Raw genomic sequence first — 21,806 nt, forward strand, 5'->3', positions numbered from 1 at the left:
AGGCAATGACTGCTGCATTTACGGTGGAAGTGCTGTGAACCTCTTTCTTTCAAGCAACCTGTTCACAAAACCGAAAGGCGAATTCCGAGTCTGAGCCCCGGGCCTCGGGGCCCACTGAGACCCCGACGCCACTGCCGCCTCCGCGCGCAGAGCGACGGGCCGCCGCCGATACGTTTAAATAAGGCGCCTTCTTCTCATTGGCCGGGGCTGCTGCCGGGAAAGGTGATTGGCCCCGCATGGAGGCGGGCGGGGCCTGGGGATCCCATTAGTGGAGGCGGGAAGTTTAAACAGCAAAGAATCTGCGCTGTTTGCTCCTGTTTCTAGTTTGCGAGTCTGTGCCACGCTTATTTGCCGGGTCCCGGCGATTGCACGAGAAGGGGGGCGAATTCGCTCCAATTCCCGCAGCTTCCCGAGAGGACACGTTGGGCGTTCCTCCACGGGCGGCTCGGAGCAGCCTGTTGGGCCCAGAGGCCGCCATGGCGACCAGGCGTCGGGGGCGCGACTGCTGTGAGCGGAGCCCCCGGAACCGAGGCCGCGGGCGGGGCCGCGGGGCCCCCGGGCCGAGGAGGAGGCGGCCTCCCCGCCGGTCCTGTCCCTTAGCCACTTCTGCAGGTCGTCCTTCCTCTGCTTCGGCGAAGTGCTCCTGGGAGCCTCGCGGACGCTGCCCCTGGCCCTGGACAACCCCAACGAGGAGGCGACCGCCGTGAGGTTGTCCCGTGGCCCGGCCGCCGAGTGCGGCTTCACCGTCTGGCCGAGCGCCTTCGTGCTGCAGGTAGGAGGGGAGTGGGCCCTCCGCGGTCACCCCGCCGCGCTCCGGGAGGGGCCTCGGAACGAGCAGCAGCGGACCTGAGGCCTGGAGATAAAGCCAGGTCCTTCCCTCTAACTCTGAGTGAGCCCTGGTCCCCGGGGCAGAGGAGCCGGGTCGGCGGGGACTCGGCGGTGACAGCGCGTCCACGCGCCTGCGCGGAGCATCCTTAGGAGCACTTTCCTAGCTTTCTGTTACAGAGAAGCGTTTTTCATAGGCTTCGGCCCTCGAGAAGACTTGCGGTTCTAGAGTAATGGATGGCACTTTTAAAATTAATATTCTTTCATCTGTCTCTCTATCCATCCATCTATCCATCCATCCATCTGTCTGTATTTAAAACTGCCAGGAGTACTTTGGTTAGAGCAGGGTTTTTTAATTGCTTTTCATCAGTCATCTTAAATATCCACTTTAGTTTCCATAGGGAAACTGATTCCACAGAGTGAGGGTAACTCTAATACTTATCATAGAGAAAGAGTGAGCTCCTTTTTAGCTGAATGTCTATAGCAACAAAGCCAAAAACACCTCTTCAGGGTTGTTTTCAACAAGTATGAACACTTCAGTGTTTTACTCTTTTGTTTCCTTTGCTGTAGTGTAGTTTTTTTGTTTTTGTTTTTTTTTTTCTAAAGAAATGGGGAAATAAAGATATATGTATCAACAGAATAATTTTCATTGCAGTGCTTTTGTGATAATAGTAATCTGTAATAATGCAATAGTTAAATAATACATCCATTAATTGTATCTATCAAAATTATTTTAAAGAGTTCTTTATGCTGCAGTGTACTTTTTATTTTTTAATTTTTGGCTGCATTGGGGTCTTCGTTGCTGCGTGCGGGCTTCCTCTAGTTGCGGCGAGCGGGGCCTACTCTTCGTTGTGGTGCGCGGGCTTCTCATTGCAGTGGCTTCTATTGTGGCAGAGGACGGGCTCTAGGCCTGCGGGCTTCAGTAGTTGTGGCACTTGGGCTCAGTAGTCGTGGCTCGCAGGCTCTAGAGCTCAGGCTCCGTAGTTGTGCCGCACGGGCTTAGTTGCTCCGCGGCATGTGGGATCTTCCTGGACCAGGGCTTGAACCAGTGTGCCATGCACTGGCAGGCGGATTCTTAACCACTGCGCCACCAGGGAAGCCCTGCAGTGTAATTTTAATGGCGATTCAAATTTTGTGACTTTTGTTTCAGAACTTCCTGGGTAGCTTTTCTGCATTGCATTGACCAGAGCAATGCTCCCATTCCTGTCACCAAAATCCAAAGAATTTACATCCTTATTTTGACTGCTCTGGTCTTTCCATTGATTAGAACCTCTGAAAGTGTGAAAAGGAAAAAAAAAAAAAAAAAAAAGCTGAGGGAGTCTTACTCCTTGTCTAAATAACAGCTTCCTAAGGCAGTGAGAAGAGGCTCTAATCTGAGGTCCATGGGCTTGTATCTAAGCAGTGGTTCAGCTACACTTAAGAACCTGCCCTTCCCCTTTAGTTTATAAATGCTTGCTTTACATGGAAAGGTATATATTTTTTCTATCTACGTAATACTTTTTTACTTATTCTTTTTTGTTATGTGGAACTAAAGGTTTGCTGTGTTATTTTTTTTTGGTTTTGTTCTTTTGTTTTAGAATTTACTCTTTTATAGTGTAAAAGCTCACTGTTCTTTTTAAAAACCAATTGTTTATGATGTGTTATGGTTTCTGCTTTAAAACAAAACTTGTCTTTTATTAGCTGTTGATTTCCCTCAGCTTCAGGTCTGAGTGTGCTGATTCCACTTAACCCACCAAGCCACTAAGATAATACATACAAACATAATGTTCACCGTTTACAAATTCTTTTAAACTCTGTTGCCTTATTTAATCCTTACATCAAACTCATGGAGTCCTTATCCACATTTGTAGATAAGGCAACACTGTCAAAGGGTTTGTGTCCAGTGGATCAGGGTAGGCAGCTCAGTTCACTCTTCTGAGTCTTCCGTGTCTATTTTCTCATCCATTGGTTGGAAGTAATGCCAGCTGCAGTTGTGCATGGTGCTCAAATGAGAGAAAGCTTCAAGCAAAAGTCTGGACTCTGTGTCCTGAATAAATGTTCTCTTCCTGATTTTTAATGAGGAAATATGCTCAGCGGGTGGAAATATTTATGCATGGTTTTATTCATAGCAATTGACAGAGCTGGGATTCCCATCCAGGTCTTATAATTTTAAATCCCATGCGCTTTCCCTTATATTGATTTATAGACGTGAGACATGGTTCCTCCCTAAAGACATATGTTAGGAGGTTGAGGGAAAAATTCTAAGAACAAGAAGAAGCTACATCAAACAGCTATCAAGGAGGTTGGGATGTTTTGAGGAGACCGGTGGTTCTCACATTTAAGAATGCATCAGAATCACCTGGAGGGCTGGTTAAAGTACTTTTGGGTCCCCACCTTCAGAGTTTCTGATTCCATATGTGTAGAATAGGACTAGAACTTGCATTTCTAAGAAGTTCCCAGGTGATGCCTCTGCTACTGGTCCAGGGACCACATTTTGGAAAGCACTGTAGTAGAAAATAAATATTAGAACATCCCTTAACTACAACACACCCCACACCTTCAGTGAATTAGCGTGTCACGGTATGACTAAGCAGCGTTTCTCTGAGATGCCTCAACCACGTGCGTCAGATTTGTCTGGATTGCTTGTTAAATGAGGGAGATTTCTACTCACCACTCCACACTCACTAATGTGAATTTCTGGGGGTAAATGCAGAAAACTCGATGTACGCAGATGGCATCTAACGAACCACTAGGTAAAGTGTTATACTTGCCAAATAGTGACAGAAATTCACAATTAGTATAAAAATAGGTCTACAGTACAATGTATCTAGGCCTAATAAGGAGTGAGGACCAGAAGACTGTCATTTGGGATATTTTTGTAGAGCAGATTTACTGGGGCCAATCCAAGGAAAACTTTTTTAAATGATCTTTTGGGTTTCTTTTAATCTCCTAGTCATTCTTTTTAAAACTTCAATAATACTGGTGTGTTAGAATCTGCATAGGACTGCTGTAATGTAGGGGGTTTGTCATTTGGGTCTGAGTCTTCAAAATAACATTCAGTTAAAATCACCAGCCATCCTATTGAATGGGATTAAGCTACGTGGTGTTTCCATCCTGACTGCACGGTACCTCAGTGGTGAGCTTTAAAAAAACCACCGGTACCAGGACCCCGCTTCAGCATCACTCCTGGGGAGGACATAGAGGAGGGTCGGGGCATTTTTACTTTTTACAAACCCCTCAAATGATCTCTGTATCCAGGGTTATGAACAACTCAACTGGATGGTTTAACAGACTCATTGGTGCCAGTTCTGGAAATAGGAGCTTTTGCTCTGCAAACGAGTAGAGGCCAACATGAGGCAGCTCGCACTTCTTCAAGAAAATAAGCCACCCGTCTATTGTGCAATGAGTTTGATTCTAATTTGATGTGACTGGGAGACTTGGATGAACTGACTGGCAAGGCAGCCCCAAACCTGACTCTTCCCTCCTTCACAGGCAGGCTTCTCAAACAGTCATGGTCATTGCACTTATGGCCACAAGGGGGCGGGCCAGATCCATTTAATAACAAGGCAGCTTCAGTTGTCACTGGCTGCAACTACCATTTTCTGATTTGTCACTAATAAAAAGTTTGTAAACAAAGACCACAGAATCTTAGAACTAGATGGAATTATGAGAGATCATCTTGTTTATTGATTGACAATATTTTTTTAATCTTTTCCCAAAGGAGGGAGATGCAGCCCACTTTTTTAATTGTAATTCTGACTTTCTGCTGTCTTTCAGAATCTAGATAAAATAGTAAGATTCTTATCTCAGACACATGGCAATGCTTCTGTTCAAAAAATTAACAGTGATGCATATCCAAGAATGCCATTACTGAAGGTAATAGAGGCATATTTAAAAGAAAGTAGTATAATAGATCTGTTCCCTCATTTGTTTGGTTACCTAAGAAATTTTTTTAAAGGGTGGAGTTGGGGGGTGGGGGAGACCAAATAAAGATTTACAAAAGGGAAAAGGTAAAATGCTTTATGTTTTATTTCTGTTTTTAGACCTCTGAGGGTATTTGTCTCCATAAAAGCTGAAGTTTTATAGCTAGACTATCACTGCAGTCTGAAAAGCAGGTATCAGTCATAAATCCGTTTGTGTCTCTCAGAACTGACTCGCTCTCTGTGCCTTAGTCTATATAGATTGTTACAAATGATGGAAGGGCTTCCTCATGGGAAGTTGGATGGAAGCGGAGAAGGCAGAGAAAAGAAAGATGGAGTGAACACTTTGAGCATCTTTTTTGCTCATGTGCTCTCCTCCTGGATTAGCCGATTAACCTTTCAATTAAGGATAAAAAGACTAGCACTTCATTTTGTTATGCCTTAAGAAAGGCCTTAAGAAAGAAGGCCTTTCTTTCTTATGCCTTAAGAAAGAAAATAGACAAACTAAAAATCAAAAGCCTTTGCAGCCACAAAACATACACCTAAGTAATGTTTATAATTCAAATCTACTAAATAAATTACATATATACAACCATCCCCAACATTTTGAAAGATATAATTTTAATGAGAAAGTCATAACTGAAACTTCCTTTGACCCCATAGATAATGTTAATGGCCAAAGCGAAGAGAATAGTAAACTTATTCTTACCCCCAAACTGTTTTTCAACTTTGAACATCACACAAAGCCAAGGAAATTTTCTAAGTCCAGATTTTTTTGTGAATAATAGCTGTGTAGCTAATAATGAACCAGAATTAGTGGAATGTCTTTCACCAGATATGTTTGTAAAGATTATTCAAAGCCTATGCATTTGGAATCAAAACGTGTGCATGAGATTTTCTGCACAATTTTAAGTCCAGATTCTTTCATAAATGATAATTACAGACTAAATTAGGATCTAGAATCGGAGTCAATTAGTCCAATTCTACCCCCAAGTCAATGTGTAAAAGATAACATGGCGTATATATCTCAGCATATATGTGAATTATCACCATCATCAAATGAAAATTCTCACAACCTCCTCAAGATGAGAGAAGAAATGAAGTTTTACCTTGATTCCTGAATGTCAGGGTTCAAAATCTCCAAAAGCTATTTTTGAAAAATCCAAGCTTTAGAAATGAAGTCAAATTATTACACTTTTAAGAAACCATAACCAGCCTAAATTTTCTGCAGTTCAGGATATTTCTAATCACAGCCATAATAAACAACTTAAGTGATGACTGCATGAGGTAACCTAAATTACAAGACTCTGATAGTGCCTGGCACAAAGTATTCGACTGTTAGCTGTCACTGTTATTTTTCATAGTATTGAATTCTTTTCTACCTCTTCCAACCTCTTTTTTGTCTTGTTTTTCTTATCTGTGTTCTTGGCTCCGGGCACTTGGCAGTTCAGTGGAAGGCCCCGTTCCTGGTGTGTCACGTCCACTGCAGGGTCAGCTCAGGGTCACCCCTGCCAGGAGGCTGGCCTGCCGTTTAGGTGACTTAGCTCTCCCTCCCCTTGTCCCATGACTCCTCATGTGTACTTCTCCTTATGCAGTGTATTGTGATTCTTTCTACACTTCTGTGCTAGACCGAGAACTTCCTAAGGGAAGAAAATGTTTTATAAAAATTCAAATTGCATTTCAGAATTTAATTTTAACAAATCAAATTCTTTAAGGGCTTAGCTTTCTAATTTATAAAGGGGGTGGAAGCAGAGAAACCAGTTAGGAGGCTCTCCCATTAGTCTGGGTTAGAGGTGATCATGTTGGAACCTGGACAATAGAGGTTGTGAGGAGTGGTTCGACTTGGGATACAGTTTGCAGGTGTAAGTGTCCTGAGAGCTCCTACCAAGGATGAAGTGTCTCTCAGAGCTTACAAGTTAAATAGATTACGTTGTGCTGCATGTCATTTATTTACTTCTGAAAAAATGGTTAAAGCTATGAAAAATCTTGAAATTGACATTGAAGTTAAGCGGTTAATTCTTGGAAGAAAGATGTGGGTAAGAACATTACAGAAATCTTGAGATTAATTCTTTAAACTTTAAATTCTTCAAATATACTCTAGAAATGTTGTATTTCACAGTTTGGCTTTGCTGTCTAAAAATCTCACAAACTTAAATGTGGTCATGTATGTTAAAGAGTGGAAGTATACTTTATTTAAATTATTTCATGTATGCGACTTTCCTTTTTTGCCACTGAATTCTCCATGAAATTTTATTTACTGTCTCTATTTGATTAGTGATCTGAGCTTACTTGCTTTTCACTTGCATTTCAGGAGAATGACAGAAAGTCCTGAACTGGCTGTTGTCATATAATCCTTTGTGGCTACAAATCAGCCTAAAGGTAAGTCACCATTTGATTTTTGAAAAAAAAGATAATTTTTTTAGTATATACTTTTAATAGATTCTTTAATAAAATATGGTTTCACTTATAAAGACATTTGGTTAGCTTAATTGACCTCTCAGTATGAAATTTAAAGTCCTTTAATAAATGCTCATTAGGTTAATAGACCCTGTCATTATATATTATTGCCATTTTGTTATACAGCAATTTTCCTGTTAGTTTCTTGAATATATAAGATGTGGTACTAGATGTAACAACAAGTATAATAAACTCCTTTCTCAGCATTTACAAATGACAATACTAGGATGTTTTAAATACATTTTCTAGTTTAAATTTTTATAAAACCCAGTGAGGTATGTATTATTATTTCTACTTCACTGACGAAACAGAAGCTCAGATGTTAAGTGACTCGCTGAATGACAATGACTGGTTGGGACTGGAATCTACAGCAATCTGATGCCATTGGAACCATTTTGATGGAACATTGCTCATAAAAAGTTCATCGGAATTTGAGTTTTTCACATGGTGCATGGTTCAATAATATTTAGAATGTTAAAACGAACTGAATTAGAAAACCACTCGGGGGACTTCCCTGGTGGTTCAGTGGTAAGGAGTCCTCCCTGCAATGCAGGGGACATGGATTCCATCCCTGGTCAGGCCACTAAGATCCCACATGCCACAAGGCAACTAAGCATGCGTGCCACAACTACTGAGCTCACGCGCCTCAACAAGAGAGCCTGCGTGCTGCAAACTACAGAGCCCACATGCCCTGGAGGCTGCGCACCACAACTAGAGAAGAGAAAACCCGCACGCCACAACTAGAGAGAAGCCCGCGCACCGCAATGAAGAGATCCCGCGTGCCGCAACTAAGACCCAAAGCAGCCAAAAATAAATAAGTAATAAATGAATAAAAATATATTTCAAAAAAGAAAACCGGGGACTTCCCTGGTGGCACAGTGGTTGGCAGTCTGCCTGCCGATGCAGGGGACACGGGTTGGTGCCCCGGTCCGGGAGGATCCCACATGCCGCAAAGCGGCTGAGCCTGCGCGTCTGGAGCCTGTGCTCCGCAGTGAGAGACCCGCGTACAGCAAAAAAAAAAAAAAAAAAAAAAAAAAGAAAACCACTAGGAGTTGACTGTTTTAAAAAATTAATCTTTTATTAAAATCCTCAATGTTTTCATTTCCTTTAGTCTTTAACTGGTGCATTCTTCTATTTTCTTTAGTTTTTTTTTTTTACCATTATCATGTCGGAAAATCTGATGGTCCTCAGAGAGATGCATGCCCTCAGGATTCTGCAGCAGGATGGGCACAAAACCCAGGGTGTACCTGTGGTAGCCAAGTCTGTATATCAAAGAATACTGCTTGTTGGTTTTTCCTTTAAATAGTTGCTATGCTTAACTTGTATGGTTTGTTTGTTGGTGTATTCTCCATTACTGAACTTCAGCTGTGACTTTACATTTTGTTCAGGCAGTTAAATTTTATTTAAAAATGATTAATTGATTTTAGCTTATTAACAAAAAGATTTAATTGATTTTGATGAACTAGATTAACTCATGATGTTAATTTTCTTCCTTCCCTCTCCCTCCCTCCCTCCCTCCCTCTCTCTCCCTCTTTCCCTACTTCCTTTCTACAACTCATCAGTTCTCTACTTAGTGCAAATCCAACAGTGTTGACAGTGACCTATTTCTTGGCCTGGGTTATATAGCAGTTAGCTTTATAATTACTCATAATTATAAACTGTATAATAGTTGTAAATTGGTTTTGTGCCTGCATGTTTCACAGTATAAGGTAAAAATAGTCTACTTGCATGAAATTTATTAGTGGGAACCATCACTACATATGATTTTTATTTAAGGACCGGGTACATTTTAATACTAATTATCTTGTAAAAACTATTAACATATGAATGAATAGGTTCTTTTTTTTTTTCTTTTGACATAAGCAAGTTTTCTGAGGTAAAACTCCCAACAGTATAAATGTACCCTTTATTTAGGTATGCAATTCAATGAGTTTTGACAAACGTATACAGTTGTGAAACCACTACCACTGAGATAAAATATTTCTGTCACAACAAAGTTCCCTTGTGCCCCCTTGCAGTCAGTTCTCTCCCATTTAACCCCTAGGTTCTGGAACCTGCTGATGTGAGTTCAGTACCTTTAGTTTTGCCTTTTCTGCTTTGTCCCATAAATGGAATCACACAGAGGTAGCTCCTTGTGACGGGACTCTTTTACTTAGCGTAATGCTCTTGAGGTTCATCCATGTCGATGCATGGCTTAGATTGCATCTCTTTCTCCACAGACTGCTGTTCCACGGTAGGGGGATATATACCCGCTCTGTTTGACCACCCCCCAATTCATAGATGTTCGGAATTTTCACTGGAAAGAACAGGAAGATGGAAGTGCATATAGTGGTAGGGATTCATGTGAGGAAGGTGGCTGTGATGCCATTTCCTCAGTGAAGAAGGAGATCATAAACATTAGCTCAGAAGCAGATGGGGGACGGTGTGGAGGGGACATTTGGAAAGAAGAAAACAGTCACCTTGGGGAAAGAGAAAGGAAGCAATTTCTAGGTAATTTCAATCATTGGCATAAAATCAGCCAGCCTGGTTGTGCAGGTTTTCTTTAGCAACGTCCAGCTGTGCAGGAATGGAGAAGGCAGATACCTGGATTCAACTTGGAATCCACATAGAGCTTTCCAGTTGCATTCAATAGGGAAGAGCAACAATGGCGTTAACGGCATTTGCAATGGAGATTATACTGAGGGACCCAAGCTAGACGGGAGGGAAAGGAGACCAGCATTGTGCTGGGTGACAGGCACGGGCTGAGGTCCCCTGAAGTGGACACCACAGTGGGAGGAAGCTGTGAGCCGTGGAAGTATTAAGTCAAAGGGCGTGGATGAACCCCAAGGGGTGGTTCGGGCTGGAAGGCTCAGGCTGAGCAGTCGGTGGCCGGGCACTTTCTGAGGGTGACAGCGGCTGTCTTGTGATTGTGTGACGGGGGGTGTGCTGAGTGGACCCAAAGGAAAGGGGGCAGAAACGGAGAGGTGAGGGGTCGGCTCTTTAGCTACAAGGCTGCTGAAGTTCTGAGATGGGGCAGGAGTTGAGGGAAGACCAGGAACCAGGTTTACAGACAAAACGCTGGGGTTTGGTAGCTGAATAGCCTGAGCTTCAAAGGATCCAGGCAGGATCATCCTTCAGGGAAGATGGAGAGAAATAGTCTAAAGTCATAAACGGCCATAACATGAAGCCTCCCACCTGTGTGAGGGCCTGTGAGGGAGGTGATGTGTCTAGGAGGGACCACATTTCAGTTAAGACAAAGCGATGGATGTGAGTCTTCTAAGAGAGGAACTGGGTTAATGCAAGGTTTCTATTCTTCTCACAGACTTAAACCGGATTGGGTGTTGAGAAGAGATAACTTGGATGAAATCGTGAATCCTCTGAAAGCTATTCAAATGGTGATGGACACACTTGGCATTCCTTATTAGCAAAGGCAAACGTCTCAGTATGTACAGGAAAAGAAATAGGAAAGCTGATCACATGTATGGAAAGTGCTTTTTGCTTTCCTTGTACAATTTTTAAAATCTGACTTTGTGTTAAAGTTAAAAAGGTATAGGTAACAAACAAACTTTTTCTATTCTTCGTTTCTTTTATCTAAAATTTAAAATTCTTTTTAAAATTCATTTAAAAATCTTTGCTGATTAAGAAAATACTGTCTTTTGGATTGCTTGTTGCTAGTAGCTAGGCTTCCTAACAGGCTTCCTTTTAATTTTTATATTGTTCACTCAGTCCAGAAAGAGTGATAATTAATCTACTATAGTTCTACTTTCACCAAAAAGAGAGAATTCCGGGCTTCCCTGGTGGCGCAGTGGTTGAGAGTCCGACTGCCGATGCAGGGGACATGGGTTCGTGCCCCGGTCAGGGAAGATCCCACATGCCGCAGAGCGGCTGGGCCCATGAGCCATGGCCGCTGAGCCTGCGCGTCCGGAGCCTGTGCTCTGCAACGGGAGAGGCCACAACAGTGAAAGGCCCGCGTACCGCAAAAAAAAAAAAAAAAAAAAAAGGAGAATTCCGATGGAAATATTTATAGCTTCTTTATCAGAGGTAAATATAATGCAGATAAATATTTACTTACAATTTTCATTTGAGGGCGTGTGTATTTGTTGGTATGTGTAAAAAATTCCAACCTATATAGAGGAAGAAGGAAATAGTCCAAAAACCTGCTTATTTCTAGGAATACTTAAGGGGGGTCTACATAAAGCAGTGCTTCTGCATCTTGCATAAATTATGGACCCTTTTTTTCTCCAATTATACAGAAGCCTATTTCAGAAACCAGTCTTAGAGAGTAGAGTTTTATTCTATGAATAATATTCCATTATTACTGCAGATAACTTTTGTATTTGGAATAGTGATGGTTTATTTTGAATTATCTAAATGAGACCAAAATGAAACTTGATCTAAACTTTGCCCTTGCTTTGCCAAAGCATCATTAATTTTCATACCTGCTGAACATTGTTGGAGTATTAGAAACAGGCTCTTCCTGCCATCAGTAATTGTGATGGATCTTTATTGAGGTACATTTGAAGAACATTCCGGTGACATTTATATTCACCTTAACAACGTTATTAAAGACATAGGTTACTCAGTGTCTTCCTTCTACTGTTACTGTCTGTCTGAGGCTGTCTGGGTTCCATGGCCACTTTCCTACAAGATCTTTCAATTCCATGTGTGTTCCTATCTGCTCTAAAATAAGTGCTGACCTACTGGACAGGTAGCAGTGATCTGCTTCCATCACACCCAGGCAGTTTTCGAGTGAAAATCCATCCTGATTTGTAGCCTCGCTGTCAGCGTGCAGGTGTTTGCTCTTCAGCAACTTCTGTGCTCCACGTTTAGAGATGCTGTTTACGTCAGCGGTTTGAAGTATCCCGTTGTATGCCTTGCTCAAGGCTCAGAATGTACACTTAAAAATTCTGCATTTCTTTGTAAATTTCATGGCAAAAGAATCTTTAAAATTACTGGGTTAAGGATATATTTGCTTTAGTTTTTAGAGGAGCACACACAAATACCTACCACTTACTTTGAAATGCGTCAAAAAAGGACAGATGGATAGATGAATAAGTACATGATTTTAAAAAGTATAATAAAATGTGAACAGTAGAATCCAGGGAGAGGTTATGTTTGAAAATTTTCAAATTAAAAAATAATCTTTGAAAATAAGCAGAGGCCACCTTATATTCCTTAACTGGAAGTCACCCAAATGTCCACGAAGAGTAGAATGGGTGGGTAATTCGCGCCATATTAGCAGAGTGGAAAACTGCAGGGAAGGAGTTACCTTCTACAGCCCAAGACCAGAACGAATCTCACAAGCAAAATTTTAAACAAAAGAAGCCAGATATTTTAAAAAAAACCAAAAAACTCTAGGATTTCATTTATGTAGAATAAAACCAGGCAAAATTGACCTATGCTGTCAGAAGCCAAGATTGTATTTATACTGGGAGTAGACCTTGCCAATGACCCGGAGCGGGGACTCTGGGAACTAGTGTATCCTCTTGTTCTGGGTGCTGGTTCACAGATGTGTTCAGTTAGTGAGAATCCATTGATCTGTGCACTAATTGTACATGCACTTTTCTCTTAATATGTTGCATTTTAATAAAAAGTTCCTGAACTGAAATAATAATAGTTCCCACCTCACAGTATTATTTTGTAGTTTAAACTAAAACCCATTAGAATGTAAACTCCATGAGGACAGTCATTGGAATCTATTTTTTCACTGCCATAAACCCAAGACTAGAGCATGTCCTGATATAAATATGAATATGAATGATCATTCAAATATGAATGATAATTCAGCACAGTGCTTCTCTAATCACCTGCCACAGCATACAACCTCTCTCAACATTAGACTTTACAATCAATAACATTATTCTATCACTGCTCGAGACAATTAAGGCCACTTTTCCCTTTAGCAGTGCAGTCTAGACAACACTGTTTTCATATCAGGGATCCATTAATTCATGTACCTAAGTTCATCCCTTCATTTGATCTACAGTGGTAAAGAAATCAATGGCCACCAATGAACTTTACTCCATGGACTTACATTGGGAAATTAACATTGAAAATTTACCCTGTTTTTTATGCAGCCTGAGTTAATTATTTTGCTGCTGTTATCGTTGACCTCATCGGTGGTCATGTTCTTATTGGACTGTGGCGTGAAAAGTACTGTCAATTAATGTAGTTGTGTATTTTTAGTGTTTTTCTAAACTGTTTTAAATCAAATATAAGGCTTGTTACAAAGGGACTTAGATGTTGTAAATAATTAACTTTTTTCAGGAGACGTATTGTGTACTTAATGAGGAGTCCCTAGTACTTTAGAATGGTTAAACCCTTTATTAAGCACACCATAGAAGATGAGGTCGAAAGGCTTGGCTCTGATTATCATATTAATCATCTCAGGAGAACTCAGTGCAGAAGGTAAAGTTAACTTTAAATATTCTTTATTCTTTAATAATTATAAAGGGAAATTCTAACATTATTTCTCTTGAGCTTTTAATATAGTCTTTCATTTTTATGTACCAATTTTATAAAAAAGATACTTATAAATATAATTTGTTATAATATTTAGACAGACTTTTTCCTTTGAGAAAAACTACTAAACTATTCTTAGAGTAACATAGCTTAGAAAACCAAAACAAGACAAAAAAAAAAAAACCTTTTACATCTTTAGTTTTGAGGGTATAGGAAACCAGGATCTAAAGACTTCAAAGTGTTTTCAGGCTAACAGGCTAACGGTACCACCATTTGAAGCTGTAAGTTAACCTTAATTCTAATTTCAGACCAGAATTCATTCCTAACACTGCACAGCTTGTACAATTTTAATTCTTTGCTCTTAAAGAGAGAGCTTTCATGTGGGAAATTTTAAAAAGAACCATAAATCATCAGCAAGATCTTTGACTGTTGACACCTTGATTTTTATCCTAATTTTTATTCTTTGGTTGAAGACGGTAAGTAATGATTAGTAGGAGGACCATATGATTCTTTATGTAAATGAGGACATGCCTCAGGGTGAAAGCAGGTTTTATTAATACTCAAATGGGACAGCAGGGGTAAATCAGTACTGTCCAGACAAGCAATACCTGTGGACTCCCTAACTGTTAGAAATCTTTCTACCCAGACTGCCTCATGTGTGAGGTGAATGTGAGTGTGCAAGTGTGGGTTATTTAGGAAGAGTTAACGATGTTCTTGGGCTGTAGGGATAAGAAGCCAGCCAAGTCATTAAGTATCAGTAAGAGTAGTAGACAAAGTAGGAAACCACAGCCATAAGCCTCTTTTAAAACACCTTAGGAAATTTCTTGAAATAAAATATCCGACAGATTATATATAATTGCCTTAGTTGAATAGTTTACTACAAATTTTCTGCCAGAAGAGGCTCTGCAATTAAAATTATGAAAGTGAAATTAATAGAATTCATCTTACACATTTAATTCTACAATAAGATAATTTTTGCATGAAGTTTCCTTTTATTTTTCTGTCTAAGTAGGGAAAAAACAGCTGATATAATTGTCTATTATCTATACCATGAAAACACTGCAATATTCTAGCTAATTTTCTAATTATTGTGTAATTATAATCTTCTTTCACACAAACAAAGAAATGTCAGCTGCCTGAAGACAGGGACCATGACCTCATATTCCCATGCTTCCCCCACCCCCATCCGGAATCTTGGGGGCAAGATCAAGTTAACTATGCTCCTCATTTCATGTGACCATCACTGGCCTATGAGAAGTGTCACTTTTGTTTTATTTATACATTTTCCCTCTTCATTCCTGACCCTGAATTACATTTCCCATTCAACCAAACTGTTGAAAACCCAACTGTTGAAAACCCAACTGTTGGTACGCACTATAATGTTTGATATATCCTTAAATATGCAAATATCTTTGTAAACTATGTCTGGTTTTGTGTGTTTTATATTCATATAAATGTAAGCTTGCCATAGATTTTATCTCCTTATTGTTTCATTTTACTTGCTACTGTTTAAACGTATTTCCTTGTTGCTGAATCTAGTTTGTTGCCCTTTAGTGCTACCTACCTTCATATATTTACTTATCCACTCTCCTAAGGATGGACACATAGTTTCCTCCTAACCTCAAGTAACTCTGAAATGAGTGCTTTCATGTAATCACCTTATTTCTCTGTGACGATTTCTCTTGCCTGTATATATCCCCCATGTGGGGCTATGGGCTCAATTCCTTTTCTTTGTTTCCTGATTTATAACAGATTAGCATTTCCCTCTGCTTTCTGCCTTTTAAAGAGCTGATTTGTGGGAGCTCTTTGCAGACGATACATTTTAACTTCTTGTCACTTTTAGACATTGCAAATTCCTTCTTCCAAAATGTGATGTGTGTGTTTTGTCAACAATACTTTTCATGGAAAGACATTCTCAATTTTCATATAATCAGATTCATGAAATTTTGCCTATAGTTTCTGCTAGTTCTAAAGAGTCTTCTTTGTAAATCCCTGGTGGTATGGGTGTGGAAAATTATGAGAATCCTCAGGGGACGGGACCTCCCCTGCGCATGTTTTTATCTGCTCCTTCCTCCCATCAGACTCTGGAAAGTTTCTTTTACTCATAATTCCTTGCCCACTTCCCTCAGCCCTGGGAGGGCACTGCTATTATTTTATGTCTCAGGGTAGCAAGAGGGTTGACTGTCGTCCCCAAGGCATTGAAGGCAAAATAATCCCATCCGCCTGGGTCTTCTACACACCTGCCACTTCCTCCCAACACAAACCCTAGGGGCTGCTCAATAACTGCTTTCTTTTAAGTGTATTTATGATTTTAAAGTCTCCAACATAAGGACAGATTTTTAAAAATAAATGTTTTCTTTGGAGTATAATGTATGCAGAAAAATGCAAAAAATCATAGGATGCCCCTCTATAAATGTTTACTAAATTTTACTGCACCCGGATCAACATATAGAACATTGATCAGCACTCAGAAGCCTCCTAAATGTCCCTTTTTTTTGCGGTACACGGGCCTCTCACTGTTGTGGCCTCTCCCATTGCGGAGCACAGGCTCCGGACGCGCAGGCTCAGCGGCCATGGCTCACGGGCCCAGCTGCTCCGCGGCATGTGGGATCTTCCCGGACTGGGGCACGAACCCGCGTCCCCTGCCTCGGCAGGCGGACTCTCAACCACTGCGCCACCAGGGGAGCCCCCTAAATGTCCCTTTTTAAAGGACTAAACCTCAGGTAACCATCCTGACTTCTCTGACCATGGTTTATCTGGCATGAGGGTGACGTGCCAGAGGTGGGTGGAAGAGGCTTCCAAAGGGATGCTCTCCAGAGCCATCCTGGAACAGGAGCCAGTGCTGCCAAGCTCCAACTCCCCAGAGACAAAGGAGGAGCCTTCACCCACCCCCTGAGCTTGAACACATCCCCAGAAAAAGCACAGGAGCCCCAGTAGAGCTGTGGGACTGGCCTGGGCCACCAGCTTCCCTGTGGCACCCTCTTCTCCATCCTTCTCTCCCCCGTGGCACCCTCCTCCCATCCTCCTCTCCCCTGTGGCACCTTCCTCTCCATCCTCCTCTCCCCCGTGGCACCTTCCTCTCCATCCTCCTCTCCCCCGTGGCACCTTCCTCTCCATCCTCCTCTCCCCCGTGGCACCCTCCTCCCATCCTCCTCTCCCCTGTGGCACCTTCCTCTCCATCCTCTCCCCCATGGCACCCTCCTCCCATCCTCCTCTCCCCCGTGGCACCCTCCTCCCATCCTCCTCTCCCCCGTGGCACCCTCCTCCCATCCTCCTCTCCCCCGTGGCACCCTCCTCCCATCCTCCTCTCCCCTGTGGCACCTTCCTCTCCATCCTCCTCTCCCCCGTGGCACCTTCCTCTCCATCCTCCTCTCCCCCGTGGCACCCTCCTCCCATCCTCCTCTCCCCCGTGGCACCCTCCTCCCATCGTCCTCTCCCCCGTGGCACCCTCCTCCCCTCCTCCTCTCCCCCGTGGCACTCTCCTCCCATCCTCACCACAGGGAAGCAGGAGAGGACCATCTGCAGAGGTTGAAAACTGCCAATCATGCGGCAACAGCATTGCCGAAGATGAGAGCCAGGGTCTGGGCCTCCCAACATGCATCTCCGGAGGTGGCACTCTCCCCTGAACGACTGACATGGTCCCAGACTGTAGAGTTCTTTGGGTTTGGCCTCAGTTCTGGTCCTTGCCTCAGGTCCAAGGAGGGCATGTGAAGCCCAGGCTGTTGCCAGCCCCACCCTCTCCAGAAGCCATCCAAAGGTAAATAATGTTAGTTATTTGGTGGGAGGCTTGGTGAAGGGGCATGAGAACTGCTGAGGCAGAGGATCAAGCAGAGGCTGGTGGATGGGGGTGAACTGCCCCCAGCCCAGCCATAGACCCTGGGACAGAACCACACATCAAAGCGACAAGCACCCAAAAGAAGAATCTGGGGGGACCCTCTTATATCCAGGGGGCCTCCTGCCTTCCCACCACAAAAAGAAAAAGTCCTTCAGACATCGGAACTGCTCCTGCGGCTGAGGGCCGTCATCTTTGGCTCTTTCCCTCTGACCTCTGCCACTTGCTCCCAAAGCCTGACTCTCCCCTTGTGGGAGCGAGGGCTGGAGATGAAAGAACAGGGAGGCCCTGCGGTGTAGACCGTTTCTCACTCTGCGAGCACCCATCCTTCCTGGCCCAGGACTGCTTCTCCCATCACGGCCCCCTGGGCTGTCCAGACGGGAGGCCCTGGGATCAGGAGCAAGGGACCAACCTCGGAGGCTGCCTCCAGGCCTCCCTCTCCGGGTCTCACAGCGGGGTGTGTGCACCTTGTCTGACGGCTCCCGGCGAGGCCGGCTCTGGGTGAAGCCCAGTCCTGGTGGGAGAGGTTCCTTTCCCTGCACGGATGCCCTCGGCTGCCTGACTTGACCTCCTGCACGATGAGCCAGGGACCCGGGTGCGCAGCCTGGCCTCCTCGCCTCGCGCGCTGTGTCTTTGGAAGCTCCGGGCAGGCTCTTCTCCTCACGGTCACACTGCTCTCTGGACCTCAAGACTGTCCTCTGGCCTTTCTCAGGTTGGCAGGTGGCCTGAGAAACCGAGTTACCATTCAAGCTCTGCAAACTGATGGAGATGCAGACGGCCCCCACCTGTGGCCGCTGGTGGAGCCGAGGCAAGAGCGGTGCAGTCCGCCCAGCACTGCCGGAGGACCCACCCGGCCTCGTGCGAAGAAAGGATGCTCAGGGCACCTGGGTGCTCACCAAGCAGGAGCGCAGCACGACCATCCAGGCACTGGCTCTCCTGAATGTCCACGAGTCAACCTTCCGCCCCCACACACCTGGCACCGCCAACGGGTCTCAGGTTCTCCACGTGCTCCGTCCCCGCGGCATCTCACCCACGGCAGCTGGGTGGTGGCGCCTTTCAGAAGACGGGAAGGCAGGTGGGAGGAGGTGGTGCCTGTGATGATAGTGGCCTCTGCTCTGGGAAGGCGCCTCTGGCCTGCGTGTCCGAGCTTGATGCCACCAGGATCTCTGAGCCTAGGGGTAGTGGCCTGGGTCAGGACCCACGGACGCCAGGCTGCCATTGGCTACAACCACCGCTTTGGGTAAAGGTCTGTGTTTCATCAGTGCCTGTTGGGATTGAGGGCAGAACGCCTGGGCCTGATTTTTCTCGGCCATCTCTGCTGAGTTCCTGGTTGACCCTCGCCCCTCACCCTGATGGTCGGAGGTCTGATGGGACAGGAGGCGGACGCTGGGCTCATCCTCTGAGCTGCCACCACACGATACTCTTGAGAAGATAAAGCGCCAACCACCCTAGGACCTCAAGTCTGAGTGTAGGGTCGCTTGATGTGTCTGCAACAGCACCTCCCATCATGCAGTCTGAGAACCTGAGAACAACCATCCATCCCTCACATTCTGCCACCGGCACCGATCCCTGCCTTCAACCTTTTGTTGCAGTGGGGCCAGTTCTTCACTTCCCGTTTTACTACATTTCTCCTGGCTCTCTCTGCCTGACAGCCGTGGCAACTTCCAGAACGGACTGGTCCTCCTGAGGGGTAAGAACCCAGCTGGCACCTGATGGAGGGGTTCCAGGCACGTGTACCCACAGGCAGCCTGCATATCTGATGAGAGATGGGCATTGGACCTGGAGCAGGTCCATGACTGAGCTCTCCAGTGAGGTGACAAGGGCCCAGGCGGAGTGGCTGGGGGCTTGGTTGAATGAGTGGGGGAGGGGCTCCTTCTTCCAGGAGTGGCACAAGTGGGGAAGGTGGGAGGTGGTGAGGTTGGCAGAAAGAAAAAGGAGGGGACTCAGTAGGAAATTAGGTGGCACGGCGGAGACAATCATAGGTCTGTGAGGTTCACCATGAGCATCAACACTCATGTTGCTGTGTAATATCCCTTGTGTGGATAGTCAGGCGTGTGTTTGTCTTTTCTGCTGTCAGTGGGCACTTGGTTGCTTCCAGTTGGTACCACATGCAGAGACTTGCCAGGAACACTCTCTTACACATGTGGCTGCACAGAGATGTGCTTTCAACGTGGTTTGTACACATTCTGTCGTACTGTTTTCTCAGGAGAGGTCGTACCTGTTTACACTCTTACTTGCAGTGGTCTTGAGCTCCCTTTTCTCCATGTCCGCCCCAACCACTGGGGTAGTCAGTCTCTTCCAGGTCAGTCATTCCTCTGGATGTATGGTTCTATCTCACAGTGATTTAAATTTGCCTTTCCCTGGTGACTGATGAAGCTGAGTCCTCTTTGCTAGACCTCGCACCGTTTAATGTAAGGTTCTCACTCAAGTCTTTTATTTTTTCAGTTGGTTGTCTGTCTTTTTCTTAAAAAACAAAACAAGACAAAAGCCATTCATATGAAAACTTGTAACTGCGTATCTTAAGGAGAACCTCATCTATTCTAGAACTTTCCCATCCAATAATACAGTGGCCAGTAATCGCATGTGGCTTTTGAAATGAGACTAGTCCATATTGGGGTGTGGCATGAGTGTAGATACACACTGGAGTTCAGACTTAGTAGGAAAAAATAATAATGCTTTTAGTATATTGGGTTAAATAAAATCTGTTATTAAAATTAACTTCAACTGTTCCTTTTATTAATGTGCCTGCTAGAAATTTAAATATACATATATGGCTTGTGTTCCTATTAGAACGTACTGTTTGACAAAGTTAGGAAAGGCTTCTCTGAGGAACTGGCCTGCCCAGATTTGTTCTGACTCTTGGGTGTTGTTGCTAGCAGATTACTTCCTGATTGAAAAGGATTGGCAAAAAATACCCTAAAATGTTAAGTAATAAAAATAAGTACTGGGTACTTATGGGTACAAAGTGTCTGCAAACACTTTGAATTTAAAAAGCTATTGTCACTTCATCACAAATTGTATGGTTTTAAATATATTTTTCAGTGTTCAGCTTGATATTTTCTCATTTCAGAGAAACCCTGTGGTCTTCCAAGTGTGGAAAATGGAAGGATTGCCCAATATTACTATACTTTTGAAAGTTATTACTTTCCAATGAGCATAAACCAAAATCTGTCATTTTCCTGCTTGGCTGGTTATACAACTGAAACTGGGAAACAAGAGGCCCAGACCACGTGTACGGCAGCAGGATGGTCCCCAGAACCACGGTGCTTCAGTAAGTCAGTGGTGGGGTCAACATCACGTGATAACACGGAAATAAATGAGCTTGTAAAACTAGCATCCCCTAAAATATGGCAGGTGTCTAAACCTTTTGGTAGATAAGAACAAAATTGCTGGCCAACTGTCTTTTTTACAAAATGAAAGCATATACTGTAATTCTGTAAATCACGTCTTTCATTAAAATGTTATCTTCTTTATCTGTTTGTAATATTACCCTGTGAAGAGAATACTGATAGTTATTGAAATTGTTATTATCACATTGCAAAGAAGAGAGGCACCACTGCATGAACACAACCTGAAGGGGCTAGTGCGCCACAGCTGGCTGGGAGGGATTCTGGGAAAAGGTCTGGAGCTGCCGAAGAGGCAAGAGACCTCCAAGAAGCCTGTGTGTGAGCACAGGTCACAATCCACACCTCCTCTCCCGGGAGCCTGTGCAGCCCGCCACCGCCGGGTCCCAGGATCCAGGGACAACTTCCCCGGGAGAACGCACGGCGCGCCTCAGGCTGCTGCAACGTCACACTGGCCTCTGCCACCGCAGGCTCGCCCCACACTCCATGCCCCTCCCACCCCCCGGCCTGAGTGAGCCAGAGCCCCCGAATCAGCGGCTTCTTTAACCCCATCCTGTCTGAGCGAACAAAAGACGCCCTCAGGCGACCTACACGCAGAGGCGGGGCCAAATCCAAAGCTGAACCCCAGGAGCTGTGCGAACAAATAAGAGAAAGGGAAATCTCTCCCCGCAGCCTCAGGAGCAGCGAATTAAATCTCCACAATCAACTTGATGTACCCTGCATCTGTGGAATACCTGAATATACAACGAATCATCCCAAATTGAGGAGGTGGACTTTGGGAGCAATGATATGTATATATATTTTTTCCCTTTTTTCTCTTTTTCTGACTGGGTATGTCATGCTTCTGTGTGAGATGTTCTCTGTATAGTTTTGCTTTTACCATTTGTCCTAGGGTTCTGTCTGTCCTTTTTTTGTTTGTTTGTTTGTTTGTTTTTTAGTATAGTTTTTAGCGCTTGTTACCATTGGTGGATTTGTTTTTTGCATTGGTTACTCTCTTCTTTCTTTCTT

General features: G+C 43.9%; 1 protein-coding gene and 1 pseudogene across 1 annotated transcript in view; both read left to right on the plus strand.

The window, feature by feature from the left end:
* The first annotated feature begins 352 nt into the window (after nt 1–352).
* On the plus strand, nt 353–5,897 carry LOC132432784 (abnormal spindle-like microcephaly-associated protein homolog; annotated as a pseudogene).
* Nucleotides 5,898–13,461: 7,564 nt separating this feature from the next.
* The window catches only part of F13B (coagulation factor XIII B chain), a 38,847-nt gene continuing 30,502 nt past the window's right edge, over nt 13,462–21,806 (plus strand). Inside the window, exons 1-2 of the mRNA XM_059998784.1 lie at nt 13,462–13,568; nt 20,525–20,725. Of these exons, the coding sequence (XP_059854767.1) occupies nt 13,505–13,568; nt 20,525–20,725 (265 nt within the window). The 5' untranslated portion in view covers nt 13,462–13,504. The remainder of the gene's footprint in view (nt 13,569–20,524; nt 20,726–21,806) is intronic.

This window comes from Delphinus delphis, chromosome 1, assembly GCF_949987515.2.
Source record: "Delphinus delphis chromosome 1, mDelDel1.2, whole genome shotgun sequence".
Lineage (NCBI taxonomy): Eukaryota > Metazoa > Chordata > Mammalia > Artiodactyla > Delphinidae > Delphinus > Delphinus delphis.